At 40.4% G+C, this 20,536-nt stretch overlaps 1 protein-coding gene across 2 annotated transcripts in view; it reads right to left on the bottom strand.

Annotated features, from left to right (window-relative positions):
* The window catches only part of ASXL3 (ASXL transcriptional regulator 3), a 172,897-nt gene that overhangs the window by 6,630 nt on the left and 145,731 nt on the right, over nucleotides 1-20,536 (bottom strand). For both annotated transcript variants that reach the window (XM_037032620.1, XM_037032627.1), the window contains 3 exons: nucleotides 8,861-8,957; nucleotides 6,901-7,006; nucleotides 291-2,244 (listed from right to left, as the gene is read on the bottom strand). In XM_037032620.1, the coding sequence (XP_036888515.1) occupies nucleotides 291-2,244; nucleotides 6,901-7,006; nucleotides 8,861-8,957 (2,157 nt within the window). The remainder of the gene's footprint in view (nucleotides 1-290; nucleotides 2,245-6,900; nucleotides 7,007-8,860; nucleotides 8,958-20,536) is intronic.

Below are 20,536 nucleotides of genomic sequence, written 5' to 3'. Positions count from 1 at the left end.
AACTCCAGGCCCCGTTCTCCCCCCTCCACTTCTTTTTCCTTCAGTGCTAAGGTCTAAATACATACGTGTATCTAAACTTATCACATAAACACAATGCACAGTCTAAGAAAGAATCATTTAATATTAGACCGGTGCTGGGAATATTAGATTACCAACTGCTACATAAAACCTGGAATAAAGAAAACCTCATTTATTTTTGAAAAACTAAGTATATAAATAGAAAAGCCTATCTCTAGAATTGCTTTTTATTTCTTTTCTTTTTCTCCTTTTTTTTTTTCAAAATACCATACCTTGAGGGGTGGCACCCGGGGTTCCTCTCTCAGAGGCTGCTCTTTCTCAGACGGGCTGCCAGATGGTAGGTTCCGGGCTGATGGATCATCCTCTATCCTTGCCCTCTTTTCCTTACAGATTCCAAAGCTGTGCTGCTCTGCAGTTTTCCTCTTCGATATCTCAGATTCTCTGCTTTCATTTCTCACCCCATCAGGTGACTTGGAAGGCTCTGGCAACTTTGAAGTATGTGGGGTCTCCAACCGATTCTGTGAGCTCCCTTGCTTGTGTGTTTTATTTCTAGAGCCTTCTGGAAACAAAGCCTTGTCTACTGGTGAGACATACTGCTTGTCCTGTAATTTAGCTGATGGAAGCTCATTTCCTTTACTCTCTGTTTCTTCAGAAAAAAGAGACAATTCCAATGGTGAAGACACCCCTTTCTTTTCTGTTCTTTGTAGGACATTATGATTTTTAACTTTTATGATTTCTGTAGAAGGATGTTCTGGAATTGAAGCAGGATAGGGCTTCTCTGTTTCAACATGTGACTTGCAAGGCTGCTGATTCAGGGTCTTACTGTGTAGTTCTTCAGATGAAAACGCTTCAGGAGAAATGGAAGAAGAACCCATTTGGATGGGTTCAGGAGTGTTTGATAAAGTCTGCTGAGACAGAAGGCTCTCTCCCAGGGGCTTGGCAGGCATAGAACTTTCATCTTTCTGTGGGGAGAGTGGTTCTTCAGATGTGCAAGGTGACTTTCTTTGTTGATGCACCATTCGTTCATTCATGGAAGAATTAGAAACTGGAGATGTCTCTGAAGGAAGTGGCAAACTGGATATAAAAGTGGTCTCCGATGTGAGAAGCATGGAAGACATTGAAGAAGTTTCTGATGTCAAAGGTAAATCAGACATGGGTGATGCTTCTGATGTTAAAGGTAAATTTGATACCGGGGATGCTTCAGAGGTTAAAGGTAAACTGGACATTAGTGATGCTTCTGATATTTCAGGTGAAGTGGATATTGGAGATATTTCTGACACCAAAGATGCATGAAGGTTTTCTTCAGTGGGATTTCTCTGGTTATATTTGTCTGCATTTTCAGTGCTGGACACTTCAGAACAAAACATTGTCTCAAGGGAGGCTGGAGTACATGATTCTTCTGAAGTGGACTGGGTTTCCCCTCCCGGGGATGTCATGCTGGTACAGGCTCCCTCTGGGCTCTCAGAAGAGAAGGACGTTTCAGAGATACAAGCGTTTTCAGAAAGCTGTTCATCAGGATCACTCTGTAGCTCCATATCTACAGCAACTCCTTCATTTGGAAATTGGCCTTCTAATGAAGATGACCCTGTTTTCACTTTTAAAGTATTGGTCTCTAGTGCAGTTTCTGGCTCCGTAGGTTCTGTGTCGTTGACATGAGTCGCAGAAGAAGTGGAAGGAACGAGAGACTCACAGACTTCTAGCTGATCGATAACAACTGACATTTCTTCCTGGGGAGATTCTGATTTCTCCTCCTCCTTCACTTCGAGAGGAGGCAAAGTTTCTAAAACATCGTTCATCACAACACAAGATTCTAAGCTGTCTTCCGGAAGTCCTATTTGGGGCTCTTCGTGAGCACTGGCGGGGACTTCAGACTCCTCAGAGAATTCGGGTACCGTCTTGTGACTTTCATCCTGGCACTCACAGATACTGGTCTCCACCTCCTCCGCAATTTCCTCCTGAATCACAGACTCTTCAGGGATCAAGATATCCTCTGATTCCAATCCTGCCATTACATCTTTACCAACATCTACCATCGGGCAGAGCGTAGCACAGAAGTCAGGTGCTGGCGAAGTTGGACTTTTCACGCTTTTGGGCTGTTGTTCTTCCAAGGGAGTCTCTGAAGAAAGACCTGGAAGACTAGAGGCTCCACAAGAAGAACTACTTTCAGCTCCATTATTGTTTGGTCCAGAAGTGAGCTCTGCAGATTCCTCTCTTGACATGCCCAACCTGAACAGAAATTAGAAACACTAAATTGCTGTCCAACCACCACACTGAAAAGGTACAACTTGGATTTCTCACAAATACAGTGTTTGGTAAAAGGAAGTTCATCAGATTAACTCCATAGTCACTAGGTAACATGCTTAATTTGTATAAGGTAGTTTATGACTTGGGTTGTCTACTTACTATACAATCATAACTAGAATAAACTATTTCTGGTTAAGAAAGGTATAGATGTTTACTCCGTAAGCCAAGAGGTATGAATCTTACTACCAGTTCGTGAAAGGAATAAGAAAATTACATACTCATTAGATTCCACACAGAAGTAAAATCATACGGTATTTGTCTTTCTTTGGCTTATTTCACTGAGAATAGAACTCTCCAGGTGTATCCATAAAAAATTAACAAACAAAACAGAAACTGAATCATAGCTGTCAGAGGGGACAGGTAGGGGGCTGGCTGAAAAAGGTAAAGAAATGAAGTAAAAAATATAACATAATATAATATAATAAATATTATATAAGCTCATAGATGGACAATAGGCTGCTCATTACCAGAGGGCAGTGGGGGTGAAGGGGGGCTGGACAGGGTAAAGAGGGGATAAGTGGTGATGGAAAAACACATGACTTGAGGTGGTGAATACACAGTACAATATACAGATGATGTATTATAGAAGTGTATACCTTAAACCTATACATTTATATTAGCCAATGTAATCCTAATAAATTTAGTAATTCAAAAAGAAAACGACATACTGTGAAAGATTTCAAAATATAGCAGAAAAGTGAAAAATGTATAGGATCTAAAATTTTTAAGTCATAAAATAGAAACTTGGATTATAATAGAAAATAACAACCTTCTGAATATGCAACATAAGCAAACTGAGGATCAATGGAAGATGGGTATGTTGGAAAATCTAAAATTGAAATGACTTGCACAGATTATCTTTAACCTGCAGAGATATCTTTAATTATCTTTAATTAAAAAGGTGTCATTCAATCACCTTATTGTAGTATCTCTAACCTAAGACAATATGGAAATGTTGCTAAGGAATAACAAACATATTTGGGGTTGTCAGAGTTGTCTCTGCTAGATGACATTTGTGTGAGGCTAGACAAAATCTTTCATGTGCATCTCTTACTGTAAAAATATTCCATAAAAATGTTAAGAAGATTAAGAAATAATGCAGCCTAATGTTCAGGTCATAAGGAGGCAAAGTTAATTAGAATTACAAGCAAAGATAGTGTAAATCACCATTTCCTGTTGTACTAACGCCAACATCAGATGTAGAGAAATAGGATGTTCTAAACGCAGTTAAATTAGAGAACTACTAGCAATTACAAAGATAAGCAGAAGAGAGAACATTTCCAGAAAAAGAAACAGAGCTGAAATATAGCTACAATAATATCAATGCCAGAATATACCTCAGTGAAATCGTCAACCTTTTAATTACATCCTCGAACAGAAAGGGAAATAAAACTGAGTACAATTTTTGGATGTTTGATGACTAAAATTCAGAAGGTTCTGAAAAGAACATAAAGACACTGCTTTCGTAATTAGTTTCTTCTTTCAACTTCCCCAAAGATGGGTTCAAACTAAACTATAATTTAGAACTATATTATACTTAGGGGAACAAAATAGCTACATTACAGATAAATCTAAAGCAGAATTATCAGCTAGAAATAAGGTCAAGCAGAGATACCACACTGATAGGTACTAGATTAAGTGTAGAACATGCAGAAGCTATCCACTGGCAACCAAATTTCCGATAGTTGGTTACTAAGAATATTGTTAAATATTATGAATATATGTATATGATATATATGCCATACAGAAAACAGCACTGTATAAAATATGCCTATGTCAACATTCTTCTATGTTCACAGGAAAATCGGTTTAAGATGGCATCAAGCAGAGAAGAAAGATGCTTACAGCACACCACATACCCACCCAGAGGAAATCCCTGCCCTCCAGAAATCTAAGCTGCAAATCAACAGACCAGCTCTTATAATTCCGAGTTAGCGTGTACATGGGCGACTTCTAGGCAACCAAACGGATATACAACAGTACTATGTTACAAGCAGAATAAGCCAGTAGGAACCATAACAGTGCTCTCAAACAAAGAGCAAAAATGAAATCAGACAGATCTTAAGTAGAGGTGAATGTGGACAGCAACGTTTTGGGGAAAACTCAGAGCAAAAGTTCTGCAAAAAGCATGAAAAGGCACATGTTGTCAGTGACCTGAAAATAATCTGATGTTAGGGCAAAAAAATCTCTCACATAATGGGAACGTGTGAGTAATCTAAAAGTAACAAAATTCGAAGGACACTCAATGAAATGTTCAAAATACATCTGTCATCCAATATGAAATCAAAGACCAAAAAAAAAACCAAAAAAAACCCAGAGAGAAGTCCAGTGACTTAAGGGAACAGAAACTCTATGAAAAAAACGACAGCAAGAAAGGAGCTGTAAAAGAACTGTTTGTATGAGGGTTCAGGGGCAGTAAGAAGGGGGCACATTTCCTCACAGTGTTATAGCTGTCACCCTCTGGGGCAGTGACCTTTGACCTGGTCTCTATGGGAGCCTGTGAAGCCCCCAAATTTCATGTAAGAAATGTATATGTGTGACATATTTCTGAAAAGAATTTGCAGGATTAAGACACTGAGCAACTTGCTTAGCCATACTGTGCAAACCTGGGGAAATTAAGTTTCACTGTCCCTCAGTATGGGATACCATTTTGTAACTAGAAGAATCATAATGATATCTACTGTATAGGATTGTTGGGAGAATTAGGTAAAATAATATTTGCAAAGCTCTCAGAAATATATCAGAGCCAGAGTATGCTCAACGATCATTTGCTAAATGAAGGAAAGGAAGCTGCCTACTGTGCACGGTATCTAGAACACAGGCTTTCTGAGAGCAGAGCCGAGGAAGCTGTATGTACCTCTGGCACCCAGGATCACATCTGGAATGGAGGTGACACTGGATAAATATCATTGGGCTAATAAAAGAACGGGCCCAACACACAATAATAATTCAGGACTGGTGTGTTGGAGATAAGTACCTCCGCTATGCTTTTGCCATTACTGAAACGAGCGTTCCCGACATTCCCTGTGTTAGACAAAAGGTGAGGCAGGCCTCCTTGAGTGGTGACCTTCGAAGCCATCTTGCAGGGTTTTTATTCCTGCTGGGTATCAGCATGACCTGGGGAGCATCTAAAAATACAGATTCCTGGCCTCAGCTCCTGGAGGTTTCCAATCAATATGTCTAGGGTGGGTTCTGAAAATCTGTATCTATTTTTAAAAGCTCCAAAGAGGATCTGATACAGCTAGGCCTGAGAAATACTGCTAGAGTCTATATACAAGGTATATAACTAACCTGCCGCATTTCTAATTTTTGAAAACAAGATGATAATTAAATTCTTTTAGTTTTGTTAAATATGCCTATGTATCCAAGGTCCTAGGACAGCAACCGAAAACAAGCCTCCTGCCCAGGCCAGGAGGCTCAGTGGGCTGGAGTGCCACCCTGCACACCAACAGGGTGTGGGTTCAATCCCTACCTGGTTGGGCACACGCAGGAGGCAACCAATCAATGTTTCTCTTTCTCTCCCGCTCCGTCCCTCCCTTCTTCCTTCTCTTTCTCTCTCTCCAAAATCAATAAACATGTACTCCAGTGAGGATTTAATTAAAAAGCCTTCTCACTGAAGAGTACCACACATTAGGACAATTCACTAAGGTTAGCCCACTCTGGGTAAGGAGGCTGTTCATCATAGGATTCCTTTTTATGAAGAGCGTTCATGTGAGATTCCTTCTGACGTTTTGCCCCATCTACAGAGGGAATTTTGTGAAATCAGGTCAAATGGTGCAGTTTTTGTTACCTGTACCACCTCAGTATCTTTTACACAAAACAACCTCCAAGCATTGATTATATACAAGTGAGTTAAAGCTCAAATTCCTCTACAAAGGAGGGTCTAGGGTGGCAGTTGAGTACCAGCTTGTTAACCCCTGCTCCGTTCCTGGAGATCTGATTGTCTCTGAGACTCTAACGCTGCCCAAGCAGATTATGTCCTGCTGACCGTGAAGCAACAGAGAAATTCTTTTAATTTAGTTCAGTCACTACCACACTTAGTGTGGCCAGTATTATTTTAAAGAGAAACAGAGACAAATACAAGTAAGTTAAAAAAGTAGTTATACCTGAAGAGGAAGACGGATAGAGTAAAGGGTAACACCTCAAGCTCTCCCCAAAATAAAGACTAAAAGGAGTATACACATGCATGGTCAACATGTTTAGAAAAATGTGAGTTAAATGTGTCTACAACTACTTATGTCTAAAGTGGTCATTAATAAAAATACTTGGATAAAAATCAGGGGATTTTTACTAAAACCCAGTTAAGAAAGCCAAAATTGACTTCTATAGAATTTCATGCCATTTTCAGTCCAGAGTGAATTTTCACAGACAAGTTATAAACCCTCGAAAATGCATTTTAAAAAATTTAAGCGCTGTTATGCCACTATAATTTTACCTGCAATTTCTTACACCGAGGGACTACTGCTTTTTATCACAGGTTTATTAAGTTTTACAGCATACGAGTGTGCTACGTGAAGCAGAGAATTATATTTTCATTTCCTTCTAAGAGAAATGAGGAAAAAATGCTCCGGCACTTACTTTTCTCCATAAAACCTTTCAAAGAATTTTTCTTTCCAAGGTTCTGTTTTCTTTTCCTTCTCGATTTCTTGCCTTATCCGCAACTGCATTTCTGGAGTGAACTCTCCTAGAAAGAAAATGCTTATAGATTGAGTAAAAGTGGTCATATCTTTTGCCAGTTAATAAAGAAAAGATGTAATTAATTTGAGTAAATGTTTATGGATGTTGAAAACTAAAAGTGGCAAACTGACATTTCTACAGCTTCTCCTTCTACAAACAGCAGTTCAATAGCCATTTAGATGAGCCCTAAAACATTCAGCAAATGCGCTGCACGCTCAGGGCTGTCAATGAGTGTGTATTCGCTGTCCTCAATGAAGTCAGTCTGGTGATAAACAAGGCGTGCGACTGACTCCAATGTGATGTCAAAAGCCCTGTATAGCATATATGTAGTAAAAGTATATAAGGGGAAAAAAGCACTTCTGCCTAAATCAATTAGAGAAGACCACATATAAGAAGTGATTCTTGAGTTAGCTTCTGAAGGATAATCAAGCTTTTATAAAATAATTAACTCAGAAGGCACAGAGGTATGAGTATGTATATTTATGTTCTTTAGAAGGGCTGATGAAGAATAGTACACAAAATGAAATGAAATGGGAAAGGCAAGCTTTGGCCAATTACCCAGTGTGCGTTCTAAAGAGAGTTCTGAATTTTTCCTGTAAGACACAGAGGGGGGTCCTGGTGGTGTTCCAAGAGGGAGAAACAGGGACGAATGAGCAGTAAGAAGCAGAGTGAAGTAACTGAAGGACTCCACCTAGGAGCCTACGAAGTATCACAAATGAGACATGGAAATTACAGTCAGATCCATAGCTGTGGGGCCATGAAGAGGATTCAGACTCACAACACAATGAACACTGCATGACCAGATGGGCCCGGGGAGAAGGAAGAGGATCAAAGACACCATCAAGGTTTCAAAGTGAGGAGCTGTGAGGAGACAGTGGTGAGGTTAACCTCAAGAAGGCAGAAGGAACAGCACATTTTAAAGGGAAGACAGTGAGTTTAACATGGGCAATTTGATTTGGAGGTGCGTGATATCAGCTAGGGAAATCCAGTAGGCACCGAGGAATAGAAAAGGGGAGTTAGAGTCACATTTGAATGTTTCCAGAATATGGGCCATAATACCAGGGTGAAAGGGGCTGCGTAGAGAATGTGTAAGTTACAAAAGAAAGTATCAAGGAAGAGAATGGTGGAGACATTAACATTTATTTACTTTCTGATGAAAAAGAATAGGAGATACTAAAGGGAGCTGAGAAACGGCGATCAGAAATGCAGCTTTAGGAAGAAAATTTAAATATATTACGAATGCCTACAGTAGAGGGTTTCAAATTGGATGGGGTGAAAAGCAAATGGGATATTGGAAAAGGAACGTTTTAAATGTAAGGACTAAGAAGAGGAGATTGGACTTTGCCATTGGAAAGCCCTGGGCATTTTCTTGGAGAGATTATGTCAGCTGTGTACAGTGGGTTCACACCCAACTGTAACAATTCGAGTGGGTGAGAGTAAAATGTGTAGCACTAGGTATTTTTCAGTCTTTCAAGAAGCTTGGTGACTTGAGGAAGGATAAAGTAAAGTGGTGATTTCAAGGAAAGACAGTATTAAAAGAAGATTCTTTACTCCCCAGGACATTGACAGAATATATAATGTGTCAAACAAGTAATGAAAATTAATGTTCCCTCCAAAACCTTGGTATATCACAATTTATTATGTTCCAGATAGCATCATGCTTTCTTCAAAAAGACTGGATTTCAACAATGCCAAGTATAACAAAAAAGGGTTCTCAAGTCATTTGGAATAGAATGTGAATTTTTACTAAATTAAAGTACACTTTGGGGGGTAAAAAGACTGGGAAACTAGAGAAAGGTGCAAAGCTCAGTATAGCACATGTGCTCAAACATGTCAAATAATAATGGAGATGGGAATTTACCTTCCGCCAGTCGCTGCTTCCATCCTTGTGATGCATATGCAAAGAATTCATTATTTAGAGCTGAAGTGCTGAGGCGTAAAATTCCATCACTTCCCATCTAGGAAATAAGCGGACAAAAAATATTCCATGAAAAATAATTCAAAGCAAAAGTATGCAGGGAAGAAGCAAAAACTGACTATGCATGTGTGAGAGAGAGAGAGAAAGTGCTGGCCAGAGGAAAAGAGCAAAGGAACCCAACCAAAGGTGACTCTCCTAGTATGAAAAGTACACTGTTTACAGGGACTGTTATAATGACAAAACACATCAATTTAAAGGAAATTCTTATTAGGCATTTCTATTATTGGTGGTGAGTATAACAAATGTGTGTGGTTTAATCAAAATAAGTTTATATGTTTATTATTCTAATAAGCCTTAAATTGTACCAAATTAAACATAAACATGTTTACTCCTTTACATTAGGTTTTTTAAATGAAATTTTGTAAAATGTGTGAAAACTAAAGAAATCTGGCCTGGTCACTTTGCTGCCAGAGGTTTAGACAACAAAGAGTTGTGAAATATACTAAAAGGACACCCACACCATCTTACATACGCCCGTACCCCTTCCACTTTTCCCACGTCTTTGGATGCACACAAAATCAGGTAAACAACAAAGATTAACACATGTGCAACTACATGGCACTAATCTGTTTCCTCATATATACCAATTTTTTAAAAACATTCACAAGAGTTTCAGATAAGCATCACCGAACTGGAGGCTTCCAACTTTCCAACTATTTACTGCTTCTCACGTGTAGGTGCGTGTATTCTGCTTGCTGACATAGGGGACAGAATGAATTAGTCTGGTCTTTGACGGGCTTGTTAGGCAGTTGAAGAATGGAGGTAACACACATCGACAGTTAGACAATGTCAGCATTTGGTAGGTGAGAATGAAGGAGTCCAAAAAATAAAGGGGAGGGGAAGATGTATACAGGTCGATGTGAATGGCTAAGTGGAACTTGATGCCTGAGGCGACACGGGTACAGGGCCTTGAGAGGCCAGCAGACCCGGACAGGACGGTGATGGGGGTAAAGCAAACAGGACCCTGTCCGAGGGCCTGAGCTGCGTTGCAGAGGCAGGACGTCATGGACACCCACTGGCTAGACTGGGTCTGAAGGTAGGGGGGTGTTTGATTTTCACCTGCTCCTCAGAGGCCTGGCTAACTGCAGCTCTGATCAGATTTTCAGATTTCCTCTTACTTCCATCTGCATACTTCACAGATCCTAAGGTCGTATTAGTCGCTGTTAGCTGAAAACACACTCGTAGATTTCTTAGCACCATGTTTCTGTTTGTTTGTGGTCTTCCCTACACTCCATCTTTACCCATCAACACACTACTCCTGTTTTAAAATTTAACTCAAATAATGCCTTCATGAGTGGGTCCGATAAACCACCATGCAGGGACAGAGGAGAACCCTGAATTTAAAAGGAAATGTTAAAAAGGGTTTTCAGGAACATCTATAGAGGACACACGGACAAAACCAAGGGGGGTGGGGAGGTGGGGATGGCTGGGGTGGGGGGAGTAGAGGGAGGGGAATGGACACAACTGTACTTAAACAACAATAAAAGTTGTTAAAAAATAAAAAATAAAATAAAATACTACCCAAAGCAAAAAAGAGAGAGAAACAGCAGTAAAACAGAAACAATATATTTGTGAAGATAATAATAGAGAAATTTTAAAGGCCCTGTGAAGAATTAAAAAAGATCAATCTTTCTCATGATAAAATAATTTTAAATTTGATAAAAAATAAATAAAAGTAAACGTTGTACTGACTACTGTAATCTGGATAACGTTCCATCAAACCCAGAAAGGAGAGACACTGTGAACAAAGGGGAGATACGCCAAATGCTCCCATCATGACCACTCTAAAAAGCCGCACACTTGAGATCCTGCATTTTTTCATCTGAAAAACATTCAGCTGAGGTCCATGCTAAGTCTCATCCAAGAAACACTAAAATGCTCATACACTTGAAACATTTCAGCACGATTTCATTTGCTCACTGATTTACTGTTTACTCAGTCATTTCATCTGTATTTAACAGACACTTATTAAGCCACCTGTATGAACCTAGGTACTGGGCACCTCTACTGGTATTGGCGGTACAGTGGCAATAAAGAAAATGTTCCTGCCTTCATATTTTGAATATATTCTAGATACAGCCGATGCTTCTAGTCTTTGTGCATCCTTTCCACCCACCAGACAACAGCACAGACATAACATACAACCATATTACCATGAGAGTGCCCCACCTCATGGTCTTACCACAGCCCCAAGATGTGAGTGCATTAACATCCCACATTCTGATTGGACAGTTCTGGGATACTATTCTCTGGAATGCGGTATATACCTTGAACCTATGGGTGCCATTTGGTGCTGTGTCGTCCAAAGCTAAAATTCATGGCTTGGGGGACAAGGCATGGAATGAATGAACCTTTGTACAGTCACGTCCAGGGTACCACTGGCAGACTGTACTTCCTGTCCCCACAGCTGTAGATGATGTGGGAACAGAAGTCTATGTTTCCAGGGAGAATCATTTCTACTAGGTTAGGGTGTCTCAACCTTGACACTAATGTCACTTAGGTCTGTAACAGTGGGAAAGTATAATGGTGGGAAATTGTAACCTACTCCCCACCATTATTTTGACATTGTTTCTGTAAGTGCTGACTCTGACTTACATGTAGCTTGTAGATGAACAGCTTGTTTGTATAAGAATCCTAGGAACTAACTTCAGAAGATACACACTCTGACCACAGGCATCCCAGCTCTGGGAGATTTGCTGACCTTCATACATGGAGGCAAGGTGATATGAATCCAGGATGAGTAAACCAGGATGAGACACAGGGGACTGTCGCTTGCCTTATCAGAAAGGGCTGTGCTTATCTGCACACAGAGAACTTTTCGACCTCCTTCCTTGATCTCTTCGTTCTGTTCCCCTCTTCCTCCTTAGAAGAATCTCTGCCTGCACTGAGAGGTGGAGATGGGCTTTGAGACATGAGTCCCCCATCTTCCTGGGAGACAGGCTTTGACAGTTGAATCCCTCGTTTTCCCAGGAGATGGACTTTGTAACATGAATCCCCATCTTCCAGCGGACCAGCACCTGCAAATAAACCACTTCCTTTGCATCAGTACTTGCCTCCCGAGTAGTGGTTTTCGGAGCAGTAAGCAGCTGGACCTGCGTTCCGTTATAGGTCTAGATACTTCTTTACTGTGGGAGCTTGTCCTATATATTGTATGATGTTTAGCAGCATCCCTGTTCTCTACATACTTGATACCCAGAGAAACCCCTCTGCAAGATGTGACCATTAAAAACTGTCTCCAAACATCACCAAATGTCTGTTACAGCAAAATCATCTCCGGCTGAGAACGACTGCCCTAGTGGACACAGTAAGGGCTCCACCGTAACTAAAGCTCTGTCTGGCTCCTTTGTGCCTCCAAGCTGGTGGATCAGCAGGCAAAGACAGGAGTTGCTGGGCAGGTGGTATAATCAGATCTATCTATGGTGAGGAAAAATGACTGTTACTATAGAGTGGGGGTGGGGCATGGAGAAAAGGATGCTGGGAATGCTGGGGATTCATGGGACCTCGCTTGGTGCTTCCCTGCCTGCTGGAAACAGTGAACGTGGATCACAGCAATGGTAGCCAAGGGTTCAGACTCCTCAGGGATGCCCTCCTGGGCCATGTCCCCAGGCAAACTAGCAGAAATGCTCCCTGAGGATGAGGAAAACCCGAAGTGGGCATCAGAGAAGGGAGATAATAAACCTCAATCCCAGCCTCCAGACTGGCCTGAGAATAGCAGAGTCTGCAGCTGGGTCACTAACCCTTGGGTTGTAAGTCTTGTTTTTACTTTCCTGTTGAACATATCATGACCAGCCACTCCTTGAAGAGTCAAGGACAGAGTGGACTTAACAGGAAGCATGACAAGATCTGACTGGTACCAAGGCAGACTATAGTGGACGCTCGTGATTCTTCATTCCATGTCACTTGGCTACATAAGCCTGGAGCCCCCAGGGTAGACAGTGCAACACATTTGTCCTATTCGAACCGATAAAGCCGGGGACCTGCTCTGAAACACAAGACCGTTGAGATGGCATGCCGATGGAGACACTGGCCCTGAGGACAACTTGTAATTCATGGGAGACAAGGGCTTGTGGTAAAAGGTACCATTCCCCTGTTGCCCTTCTGTGGGACAATTCTGTGGCTCATTCTGCATATTTTCTCAGAGGGTTCTTAGCAGATTTTTGCCCCAGTTTTTTCAGAGAGTTCCTCCTCTCCTCATCTCATACTATCCAATTCCCAGCTTCTGTTTCCAATCTGCCTGTGCTCCAGGACTCGTTCCAGACTCCACTTGGGGAGGGAAGGAGTAGGGGAGACTCTTGTGTTACCAGTCCAGGTATAGGCTTTATCCTCTTCATAGGGGTGGTCCATGGAATATGTTATAAGGTGAACCTCCCGCAGAACTTGAATCGTCATGAGGGCCAAGGTTAGTGGCCTCCAGGTCCAGGTCTCCACCTCAATTTACCTGGTATGTTTATGGCCTTGTTCAATGTGCTCCATGATGGGGGAAGGTGGGAATCACTGCTCCAGGGAATGGAAAACTGCTAAAAGGGTTTAAGCCTGGAAAAAAAGCTAAAAAGATTCGTGTTTAAAAAGATGACTGTAGCCCTGGCTGGGTGGCTCGTCAGTTGATGATGCTGGTTGGATCGACATCATTGCATATGATGGTTTGAGCATCATCCTGTACACCAAAAGGTTATGGGTTTATGGTCAGGGGATTGCTGGTCAGGGCACATGCCTCGGTGGTGGGTTCGATCCCAGGTCAGGGTGTATATGGAGGTTACCGACTGATGTTTCTCTCACATCAATGTTCTTCTGCTTCTTTCTCTCTCTCTCCCCTCCCCTTCCTCTCTCTCTAAATTGAATGAGTATCCTTATTAAATAAATAAATAAATAAAAAGATGACTACAAAAGATAGAATGCAGAAGAAAAGAGAGGTACAAAGGCATTGTTAGAAGGGTAATAAAATATGCCCATAAAAGATGATAAAAGAAGGCAAATATGAGAGATACCCTAGATGGGGTCAAGGGCTTCAGGACTGAGGAGGTACAGGCTTTGAAAGAGTATTTCAGGAGACAATAAACATGTATAAGCTAATTTTGGCAGATGGGATGAACGAAAAAGGCAGCAAGCCTGAGTAGAAGTCTCCAAGGACTGTTGTCAAGGATGTCTAGCAAACATAATAAGGATGAGAAGACAGACCAACGGAAGGATATGCCTCCAGGAAGTCTGAAATTTTCTGTGAATACCGACTCTGAATATTTTGTCCTTATGGTTTGGGAGCCTTGTGTAAAAGCAACTCCATTTAGGAAGATTAAAAGGGAGGAGGTATTCTTATTGCACAGATTTTAAATAGATTAGTAGGTGGAAGGCAAGTTCCCTTGAAAGGTAAAGGAATTTGCTACAAAGAGCATTTATAGAAGCCATGGTGGAAAGATTAGAATTTTCTACCCCTGAGGATCTGTACGGGGCTTTCTAATCCTCTGCATCCATGCAATGCCTTGTATATTGCAGGCGCTCAATAAATGTTTGTTGTCCTTGCTCTGTGTAGTTATAGATTTAAAATTTAACTCCAGTAGCTGATAAGCAGGATTTTAGTTTCATGTATTCTGCCAGGCCAGGGGCAGGACTAGTTGTTAATTGAAATTTCAGCATAACTTTAAGACACAAAGAAATAAGTTCCAGATTAGCTCTGACAGATTCTCAAGATTTCAGCACATGAAAATGCACGGCAGTGTGAAACAAACAGATTCCAGAATATGGGAGGTAGCCCTGGAGAAAAAATGCTTGTCTTTTAAAGCAGGAAAATAATATTAACAGCCTGGTTTCCAGCCTATACGAGACAGCACAATTAAACACTAGGGCTCAATTAGACTTGGGAAATACATGCCAATAAAACTTTTAAAATACACTATTAATTTTATGGCCTTTAGGAAATACTGTCCAAAAGACATAACATTTTAATGAGCTGGAAAAATACACATTTCTGAAAGGTTTATTTATTTATTTATCACTGAGCTATAAATTCTTGTTTTTCTGATTATCTACAATAGAAATGTTCACTCTAAAAACTCCCCTCTCTCTCTTGTAGTGCAATGTCTAACTAAGTTATGATTAGTAACTTAGCAATATTTATGGTTGGTAGGTTATGCCTCCTTTTAAATTAAAAGGAGAAAACTCTGATCATACTAATTACTACAGAGAAAAATAAATGTTAGTAAAGAGAAACATTCATCCAGAGATCCTTGTATAGAAATTTAAACTATTGGTGAATATATCTTTGCTTTTAGTTTTGACTATATTAATATACATTTTATGGGATGGATGTCAGTGGAATTCAAAGGGTTGAAATGTTGCTGTTACTTGCCTACCACCCAATGATTGAAGTTCAATGTTAATTCTGTTCAAGAACATAACTGCACTTAATGACGTCCTTTAGCCCTCTACCATATTCCTTATCACTGTTTTCCTATCTTAAGTTTCTTGTGAGTGATTCAGAGTGTTTGGCACGTGGGCTGCTTAAAGGACTAGTAGGAAGTCTGCGGGAAGAGTTTGAAAATGACTAAGTAATAATGGGAGACTTAGACTTACTAAGCGACCTGGACCTCATTCTGTAGACTACAAGGAGCCAGTCAAAGTGAAGCCAAACCACGATGACCAGGTTTATGCTGAGTGTGTGCAGGGAAGCAGACTGCTGCTTTAGACAGAGTGCTCGGGGTGGGCCGCTCTAACGCTCACTATTACAAGGGACATTGGAGCAGACATCCGAAAGGAGTGAGGAAGTAACGCATGCAGCCATTTGGGGAGGAGTGGGCTAGGCGAAGGAAGGGACGGAAACGCAGAGACAGTCAGGTGGGACCTGCAAGAAGGCCTTAAGAGCTGGAAAGACCTTAGAGTGTGGGAGGCATGGGAACGAGGGGACAGGATCATGCTAGGCCTTGTAGCCGAGTGGAAAAGCCAGCTTCTCCTCGATTTGGCTGGGAAAGCTTCAGTGGATTTGGGCCTGACAACTAAAAAGAGCTGACATTTCATAAGGACTGCTCTGACTGCTGTGTTTAAAGGAGACTTTAAAGTAATGCCGTCTGAAAGCAATATAAGTGTGAGCCACATATGTGATTTTACTTTTTCTAGTGATCACATTGAAAGGGTAAAAAAAAAACCATGTGCAATTAACTTATTTATTTATAATCCAACCTATCCAAACTGTTGTCTCAACATGCAATGAATACGAATTATTAATGAGATAGTTTTCATTCTCTTTGTATACTAATTCTTCAATAGCCAGGGTATAGTTTTGTAACACACCTCAATTCAGATCAGCCATATTTTCACTGCTCAACAGACACAGGTGGCTAGTATTGGACGGCATAGTTTTAGAAGATAAAGACTTACCAGGGACCTCAGTATGCAGTTATTGCAAAATGAGGAAAGAGATGAGAGCAGTCTGGACTAGGGTGACAGCAGCACAGAAAGAAATGTCTGGGTTCTGGTTCTACTTTGAAAGTTGAGCCAACAAGACTTGATGATAACTGGATGTGTGGTATGAGAGAAAGAGAACAGGCAAGGGTGAAGCCAAAAGACTTTTGGCCTTGGCAATTAAAATTATGAAATTGCTATTTATTAAAATGGAGAAGACTAGGGAAGAAGGAGGTTTGGTTTTGAACCAATTAAGGTTGAAATGTTGATTGGAACTCCACGTAGATGTGTGAGATGTACTGTCCTATATGTGGGTAGAGAAAGCCCTGGACATGGGCAAGACTAGAGACAGGGACTCATGTCAAAAAGCATCAAGCAAAGGCCAAAGAACAAATACTGAAAAGGTTGTTCAGGCAGTGGGAGTAAAGACGCGTATCATTCAGGAGAGGTACAGGGACCAGAACTGACCGGGCGGAGTGAGCCTGTGAGCGGTGAGTACAATGAAGGCATGAAAGGTGACTCCCAGGAATAAGGTGGTGTAACTGGGCAGATGCTGGCAGCAGACGCCAGGAAAAGGAACAAGAAGGAGCAGTAGGCTATCATCACTTTGGACAAAAAGATGTAGGTCTTTCTTTGGATAGGCTAATATGAGAATGTCTTGGAGGCATTTAAGATGGTCTAACCAGTAACTCAGACTAGGGCAAGGAGCTCCACAGTGAAGTTGGAATTGAGCACAGAAAATTAGGAATTATCAGTAAAGAAAGTATACTTGAAAAGATGGCTGTGGATGGTAACACACAGGAAGAATTAATAAAATGGAGAATGGTTAAAGCAGAGCCCTGAGGAACACCAACAGAAGGGATGAGCAGAAAACTTAATAGTTAGGAAGATTAAGCAAAACCGGTCAGAGATAGAAAATCGGAGCAAACGGTATCCCAGATGCAAGGAAAGGAAGTGTTTCAAGACAATGACTTGTGTTGTACATGGGCTAACACCTATGCAGCACGTTAGGCAGACACTTTGCGCAGCATACTCCATCAGCTCTTGTCCAATAAAAACAATCAGGAGGGTCTCAGAGCGAAGCCAACCTCGGTGGTGAGAGTCTAACCAGCAGTTGAATGCAATAGTAAAAGCGTGATGAGTGGCTAAACTATATAAACTGTTATCACTGAACCATTTACCCCCTGGTCTGAAGGTATGCCTCAAGTTTTACCATAAGAGGAAATGTAATTCTGTAAGCAGAAAGTTAAGCATAAAAATAAAGAAGGGTGGCTGAGAGAGAATCAGTAAAGGAGCTGGGACCAACAGTATACTAAAGACAATTTGCACAGCACTTTCTGAGTGCTTTTTCCAACACTGAAGTAAGACAGTATTTCTCAAACGGTGCTTTTCACAATAGGAATTTTAACAGGTAACCTTAACTTTAATGGGTAACCTATCTGAAGGAACATGATTCTAGCATACAATAAATACAGCCTATATTTACTAAATGCAGTTGAGTAGTTTTCTTTACTATAAGTATTCTCTTATATGCTAGAACTTTATTTTATTTATTTTAAAATGTATTTATTTTTAGAGAGAGGGGAAGGGAGGAAGAAAGAGAGGGAGAGAAACACTGATATGAGAGAGAAACATTGATGGGTTGCCTCTTGCACACACCCCTTCCAGGGAATGAACCCGCAACATGGGCATGTGCCATGACTGGGAATCGAACCACTGGCCCTTGCTTTGCTAAACAATGCCCAAAGAACTAAGCCACGTCAGTCAGGAATACTTAAATTTGTTTTAAGCCCCTAAGAATATATTTATCATTCCATATTTCCCAAACTTTTTACCTTGTGATCCTCTCACGGAAAAATTGTCAGTATTTCATGGAATAAGTGTTCTCCAGAATGCACTGTGAGAAACAATGCATTAAGGGTTGTGAACATATCACTGTCAGGGCAGTCAGATGGGAAAACTGGGCACAATGTTTGCACGTGCTAGATACTAAATCCCTGTTGAATAAATGAATGAAAATCTCCAAGATCTGAGCATGGAATAATTTTCAGTACATTGCAAGGACCAAATATTCAAAATAAATAAAATAGTAAAAGCATGTAAAAGATAATGTAATCAGCTTGTCTACAAACTTAAAACAGTGTTGGTTTCAAAGCCCATTCTTGAAACAATTACTTGACATTTCTTTTTAAAAAGTATTTCAAAATATGAGTGTGCATAACAACTTTTCTAAAAAATTAAAGACTATCATTTTAAAGTTGTAATCAAGATTATTTAGAATTACAGGAATATTAATGGGGGAAGCTACACTATTTTTACCCTCCCTCCATCTAATTAAAAATATGTATGGAATTAAGCTGATGTGAACAAAAGGGAAATATCAGAGAGAAAATATTACCAACAAAAGTCAACATTTCAATATAAAAGTAGAAGGCTTTTTGTGCCATCGATCTAATTACAGGGCTTAAAGTTGCATTTATAATAAAAGTGCCTCTCCTGAGTGAGCTTCTCCTGTTACTTTTTCCTTTGGGGAATCAAACTACTGCAAAATCACCAGGAATAAAGTTCAGCATGGAAGCATTTGGGAGACAGAAGCTCCACTACACTCAGGATGATCCCAGGTACAGTTCTTTACTAGAATAAAGTCCTCTGGGCAGAGGAGTGGGCAGGAGAAGCCCACACCAATGTTCAATTATTAAGTGAGACTTTTTGAGTATGTAAATTGCAAAGGGCTTTGAAAACCAAAGATTATAAAGTAACATAATAATAACTTGTGGGAGCTGACTATAGAATTCTCATTAAATATAACATAAATATGTTAATACACATAAACATAACTATGTGTGTATAGACATATATCTTTATCTATGTCTACTTACACATGTATATCCATATAAATGTGTGTATACGCATACACATGCACACTATATATATATATATATATATATATATATATATATACACACACACACACACAAAATTTTCCTCTTCCTTTAGCGCCACAATTTGTAAGCTAGCTAACCACTTGGCTGAGATCATGGTCTTCTTTGGAATGAAATCTCCTGTGCCTCCCAGGTGAAATGCTCTTCCTTCCACCAGATGACCTGCTCAACCCTACAAGTCCGCAAAGAAGATACTCAATTAGAGGCAGAGGCGTAAGGCCAATGCCTAGAGCAAGACCTGCTGGCAAGCAATTTCTCTGACCTGAACTAATGGGAAAAAGGAATTCTTCAGCACTGTGGGGAGAGAAAAAAAAGATTTCCTCTTAATTGCTGAAAAGAATTTCAGTGTGAGCAATAGGGGAAACCATATTTGAAGAATGTATATATTAGAAATACATTTCAAAAAGATAATCTTGATATGGATTCTTAAGCAGCTTCAATTATCAAGTGTCCGTCACTGTGCTTACGTGGGATTTCCCTTAACTTCGAAACAGCAGTAAAAGCAAATCACTCTCTAACGACATCATTCTACAGTTTTACATTCTGCCACCTTTCCTAAGACTCATCCTGTTTCCAAACTTCAAAGGGAGGAATTTCTACCCAAAGTGTCATAACACCACCTCCAGTGCTGTGGGGGCCCTGCTCAGAGGAAACGCCACCTGTGGTGGAACAGGTGAGAATAATGAAGTAAGACATTTAAAGAAAAAGCAGAGTCATTCGCAGATCAAGATTAGTCAACTGCTCAAAATCAGAGAAGTATGTTTTTATATTTATGGTTCATCTTTTCCATTAAACTTTGTGGACAACTCCTGGCCATATATTGGGACAATCTGATCAACCTTGATGAAGAAAGGATTTTTTTTAATCCAAATGTAAATCAATAAAATTTGAACACGTTGACAATGTATACATGTCTTAAAAGAAGACCTCTTCATTTTCATCAGTGTTTCCTCTGTGGGAGGAATATTAAAGAAGCAAACTTTCAATGTAACCAATCATGAAACAGAATAGGATGGGGGACCTACCCCAAAATCGAAATTATCTTCTGGAGGGCAAACCCCTTGTAATACAGGCTTCTCATACTATGTGAGTGCTCTAGGAACCCATTTGCACAGTATACCAGCTGATGCTCTTGCAAGAGACTGTGTTTGGCTTCGGTTAATTTTGTTGAAGACTCTTTCAACGCATTTGTCCATTTCATGATGGCGACTTACAAGTGTACCTGCCC

This window comes from Sturnira hondurensis, unplaced genomic scaffold, assembly GCF_014824575.4.
Source record: "Sturnira hondurensis isolate 20B ecotype Veracruz unplaced genomic scaffold, ASM1482457v3 Scaffold0001872, whole genome shotgun sequence".
Classification (NCBI taxonomy): domain Eukaryota; kingdom Metazoa; phylum Chordata; class Mammalia; order Chiroptera; family Phyllostomidae; genus Sturnira; species Sturnira hondurensis.
Note: the sequence above shows the minus strand (reverse complement) of the source record. Positions and strands in the feature narration are given on the sequence as shown.